The 5,726-nt window shown below is 41.3% G+C and overlaps 1 protein-coding gene across 1 annotated transcript; it reads right to left on the bottom strand.

Annotated features, from left to right (window-relative positions):
* Nucleotides 1–4,249: 4,249 nt before the first annotated feature.
* Nucleotides 4,250–5,338, bottom strand: LOC120306046 (endogenous Bornavirus-like nucleoprotein 1). Its single transcript, XM_039338647.1, is given in 3 exon segments — nt 4,250–4,736; nt 4,738–4,852; nt 4,963–5,338. Coding segments are annotated over 3 exon segments (978 nt in total).
* Nucleotides 5,339–5,726: the final 388 nt, after the last annotated feature.

The following is a 5,726-nucleotide window of genomic DNA, read 5'->3' on the forward strand; positions in this document are numbered from 1 at the left end:
TTTTTCTGGAATCTGCTTCCAGTGGCAACCAGAAGGTGGCGTCATGAGTAGGCGCTTGCAAAGTTCTCAGGAGATTCCCACTGTAAGCATCTGAAAGACAGGGGAGAATCCGAGTTATCTTCAAAGTCGTTTTTTACCAATTTGCAAACTGAAAAAAAAATATTTTTAAAAATCGTTTGGATACTGTGACTTAAGAATTAAAATTCTTGTCTCAGCTGGATTCGGGTTGCAGTCAGAAGCTCGGGAATTTTTTCTTACTAAGAAGTTAGAGGGTTTTTTTCCCCCATTATTCAGTTGGCTAGGAGTGTGCAATAGTTTATTCTGATGTGGATGGATTGATGAGAGCTGCTAAGTGTCTTTAGCCTGCCATTATTCCTTAAGCTTGGCAGTGACACGGCTCACCAAGCTGCCATTCTGAAATGATTTCTGCCTCTACGGGAGAACTGCTATGTTTTACTGCTTTTTGTTGCTGTAGGATGGAAACTGAACCTCCCTGTGCACAAACATTCTGCCATATGACCAGAAAAGAAATAAATATGCTATAGCAAGTAGTAGAACAAGGGTATGCATATGTACAGGGCATGTTTCTGTGCATTTGCTCAAAGTCTTGAGTTTAATCCTTAGAACTTCCAATTAACAAAATACAGTATTTATTTTCTATTCTGCTCTAGAATCTTATACAAATATGTTGTCAACAGTGCAGGGGTAGCTTGCTATTTCCTTCTCCCAGGATGTTTAATTCCCCAGAAGTTTAAATTAAAAGTCTTAGGACTTCCTTTTGGTCTCCCATCCCAGGACTTAAAGGGCTAATTAGCCTTAGTTTTTTAGATTACCCAATGTCAGTCAAGTATTATTGCCAACACCTTCTGAGCTCTCCAGCTGGAAGGTTCTCCAGATTCCAGGTATTAAGGGCAGTGATGGATTCTGTTTGGGCGGAGGACGTCATTCTGCCTGAATTTCTTGCCATCCTAGGTTGCAACTTGGCAATGCAGGCCCAGAATGTGCTTTCATTGCCCAAGCTTTGATTTTTAATAGATGTGTATCAGCATCAGTTATGGAGTTAAATGAAGTTTCATTTGGAATTCTTCATGATTAGCTGTTAACTCAAGAGTGGGGAACCTCTAAATTATAATGCCCCAGTTCTTTTTTATAAACATAGCCATATAATATAGTCCACCCCAGCCTTAACTTATCCTGGATTAATTCTTTAACCAACCCATTATTTTGTTTTTCATAAGAGTTGTCTTATATTTATTTATTTAGGAAATTTAGATGGTTGTCCACTCATAGGGTCTCTGAGAGGTTTACCAAAAAAAACCCTAATATACACCAATGAAAATAATAGTTCTTCACCCCAGGCCCAGTGACAGCAATCAATCAAACAAGCCACTTGATGGGCTTCATCCCATTCTGGGTTCCTCAGGCCCGTTGGCATAAGCAAGAGTTCTTGGCTTGGCAATAGAATGTCAAATTGGGGGCCCAGTCTAATTTCTGTCGGGATGATGTTCCAAAGGGAGGGAGCTACCACAGAGAAGACCCTTCTGGGTCCTGCCAGATATCCTCCTTAGGAGGGGGGACCTGCAACATTCCTTGCCTCCTCACTGAGGCACATGACATGGACTTTGTAATTTGTTAACTAACATAGTTACTTTGTATTTTAATTTGACTTATTTCTCTCTTTTAAAAAAGGGTGTTAAGGCTCATTACAGACTGGAATGCAGGAAAACCTTTTATCCTATTGCTATATGGATTGATTGTTTGATTGATTGCTTCTAACAGTCCTAAACTGAAAAGATAAACTATAGAAGGGATGGCTGGAAACCATCTCCTGATAAGAAAAAATTTGTTAGTGCTCATTGATGTCTGGTTAGTTTCTTCATGACCTCTCAAAAACCTTTTCCTTGTTAACATTTACGCCCCTTCTGACATCAGACCTCGTTTAAATAACCATAAATGTAACATGTTTGACTACATGTAGCGGATTTACTGTGCAAAGGAGGGGTTACTTTTATCCTGTCCAATCAACTTTCCTGTTGCATTTTCTTTGTTGTATTAACTATAAAATGGGATGCAAGCTAAGGATCTGGGTTCCCTCTTTCTATGAGAGGAATCCCTTTTGTATCAATACTCTGATAAATTGTAATGAATTGATCTTCCTGTCTTGGTCTGTCTCATTGGAAAATATGCATACTGAGGCATGAGCCTAAAAAAGCCATATTTGACTTTCACCGCTCTGGTAGATTGAATAGATGTAACTTGGGTAGAGATAATCCTTCAGATAACGATGTATACTGGAATCATGGTCTACCTAAGATAGCACTCTTCCTCATGTCCTTTAGCTGGAGCGTGAACATTTAATCCTTAAATAACACATCCTTATGATACTGCCACCATCCCATCCTCAGCCTCCCCTCCAATCCTTCAACAATGTCCACCATGACCATTCTGGCTTGCTGGACTGCATCAGAGACCAGATACTTGGTTCCTGCAGATGGATTTGCCTATGTAATGCTTGCCTGCCACTTTCTAAAGCAATTGTTGGGTTTCCTGTGGGCTGTTGATCAGTCCAGGAGTACTGCTTTTGGAAAGAGAAGTGGAGACATTGATAAGAGTTCACATTTAGGCTGGTGAATAAGAGAATGTTCTTCCCGATCAATTGCATTTTAATAAATGACACAACGTCACTGAGCTTCTCTCCCCCCCTAGTTAAAATCCACTAGTGAATTGTTCTCCTTCCAATATCTTTTAGTTTCAAGAGGGAAAGAAAAGCTGCTGTATATTGAAATGCACAAGTAAAATTCACACATCATGCTCTTTTTATATGATTTATCAATATTTTGCATTGTTTGTTCCCCTCACTTTATTTATTACTTATATATTCTGCTTAATTCAATGAGTCTTGACGGCTTACAAAAGGTGCCACAAAATGTCAGGTCAGTATGTGATGAGGATTCTCTCATCCAAGGGTTTGCTGTGGAGGAGGCAGCTGATCTGGCTGTAAAATTGCGACTCCTCAAGGTCCCCTTCACCTGAGATGAATTCCAGATTTCATACAGGTCACAATCCCAGAGCAGATGGGATGAAATGGCAATTGTCCTCTGGGAAGCCCTAATAGTTTTCAAAGATGCCGTGTGGCAGAGAGACAGATGTGATTGAAACTGAGCATCCTAGCTGCTGTCAATACCACTACAACTTCACCTGCCCAGCCAGGCTTGGAGATGTATAAATAGGGGTATGATCCATATTGGCATCATCAGCCCCAACACCACATGCCACCCAGCTGTTTTATGTGGAGATTAAAGAGAAGAGGAGAGAGACCCATTGCAGGGGCCTCGGATTAATCCCTCTCCTTCTCTCCACCCACCCCCAAAATTGAGGATGTTAAGGGGTGTGTGTAGGTTCTGTGTGATGCCAGTTATTTAGCATATGGAGATGGTACTATTAGCCATGAGACTACAGGTAGACCTCGATCTACGATCACAATTGAGCCCAGAATTTATGTTGCCAAGTTTGTTAAGTGAATTTTGCCCCATTTTTATGACTTTCCTTGCCACATTTGTTAAGTGAAATCACTGCCATTGTTAAATTAGTAACATGGTTGAAAAGTGAATCTGGCTTCCCCATTGATTTTGCTTGTCAGAAGGTCACAAAAGATGATCACATGACACTGCAACGGTCATAAATATGAACCAGTTTTCATGCATCCAAATGTAAATCATGTGACCGTGGGGGTGCTGCAACGATCATAAGTGTGAAAAATGGCTCATAAGTCACTTTTTTCAGTGCCATTGTAACTTCGAACGATTACTAAATGAACTGTTGTAAGTCAAGGACTACTACCTGTGCAGTATTAGTACAAAGTAGTTATTTGGCTACTGCTAGTCTGTTTAGTTTGCACTTGCACTCTATCCAAGGTGCACCACAGAGGGCAAACTAACCCTACCATACCAGAAAAACGAGCAGAATCATATGGCGTCACTTGGGGTCTTTTCTCATTACTGATGTTGTCTCACAGTTGAGCATCACATCTAGATTGGTCCAGCACAACAGGGGTCTGACCATCCACACAAAACGCCACCCCGTTTCCCACTAAAGTGCTACCTATTTATCTATTCTCCTGTAGCCATTGGTGGGATTCAGCTGGTTCTCACCAGTTTGGCAGAACCAGTAGCTAATTTTTTTTTTTAAGAGAATTGTTTCAATCTTTTTCTGTACTGAAACCAGTAATCCCATACTTCAACAAAATATTTCATGTAGCTGAGCCCATCTCCTCGCCACCACCAGACCTCACAATACGGCTCTTTCTTGCTCTACTAAGCACAAACTCCGTTATTGTTGCTCCAGGAATGATATCTGGTGACTTATATGCTCCCATTGAAGTACTTTTTCTCTTACTCCAATTAAGGGCAGCAGTTGCCAAGTTTGGAAAAGCTTTAGGAGCTATTTGAATTACATCTGGATGTCTTATTGCTCCAGCATACTTGAACAACTTTTTGAGTTTAATTTTGAGGTCACGAGTTACTCTTTCAAATTCCTCAATTTCCTTCACAACAGCAGGGAGAGCTATTGTTGCATCCATGCATTGGTTGAGATATGAATTGATTGTGGAGTAGGTTGTCATCTGTGCATGCTCCGCAATCATTGATAGCTGTGCCATCATCTCTTTCCCGGGTGACTCAAAAGTTGTGGTCAACAAACCCAGAATTAGATTCCTAGCCCATGGTTGAGAGTTGATCGTCTATTGCTGCAGTTGGAGGGAAGAGTTGAAGAGCATTTGCTGCCTCTGCATGTGTTGGTTTTCCCAATGTCACAAACAATGCCTTTATTCTTTTCTTGATCTGCGCAGACCCAGCTGATGACCAATGATGACTCCAATAAGTAGTGTTGTACAGTGAGCAATAACGGATGACAGCTCAAGTGTGGTCAAAGGGTCATTAGTTATTCCAGTGTTGATAAAACTACTTGTCTCAATTTTCCCTCCGATTGGTGCAGCAAAGTATGAACTTGTTGGAACACCAGCTTCTCTGAATGCAGACCACAGTCCAGGGATCAGATAGCACAAGAATACAAGACTTGGTGTCACTGGATGGTAAATGCTCCTGTGTTGTGAATTAAGGAAGCATTTAGTTGCATGTTCAATTTCGGCAGATTTCCCTATCCCGGGGTGTGGCTCGGTGTCATCTGGGGGATATTGGCAAAATGTCCCCTTAGGGTTCATGAACTTTTCACCCCCTTTGATTTTTTCCTCAGTTTCCATTTCTTCTTCTTCTCCTTCTTCTTCTTCCTCAACTTCCACTTGGGGTTGTCTTTTCCTCCTGGGGCCTGCTGGTGGTGCCATTTTGAGTGTTTCCCCGGTAGCTAATTTTTTGTTGCTCAGGCCTAGAACGGACTTCCGGAAGTGGCATCCACACAGAGAACCGATTGTTCACATATTTGAATCCCACCACTGCCTGTAGCATATTTTCAAACTGCTAGTTAGATTGTATCTATTTGTCTGCAACATAGTTTCTTATTTCTTTGGCTTATGAACGGCTTTGGGGGCAGTGAAAATGGCTTTTATTCTCCTACAATAAGTTGTGATTATTTCCACACTAAAAAACCCTTTACAGCTTAAGGCCATCGTTTCTGAAGTGAGGGATTTAGTAGCCTCTTCCTAACTTGTGCATTCTAACCAGGATGTTATGCTGATGGTTCCATCTCTCTAGTGGCTTTGAGGACAGGACAGC

The sequence above is a fragment of the Crotalus tigris genome, unplaced genomic scaffold, assembly GCF_016545835.1.
Source record: "Crotalus tigris isolate CLP2741 ecotype Arizona unplaced genomic scaffold, ASM1654583v1 scf7180000017710.2780689, whole genome shotgun sequence".
Classification (NCBI taxonomy): Eukaryota; Metazoa; Chordata; class Lepidosauria; order Squamata; family Viperidae; genus Crotalus; species Crotalus tigris.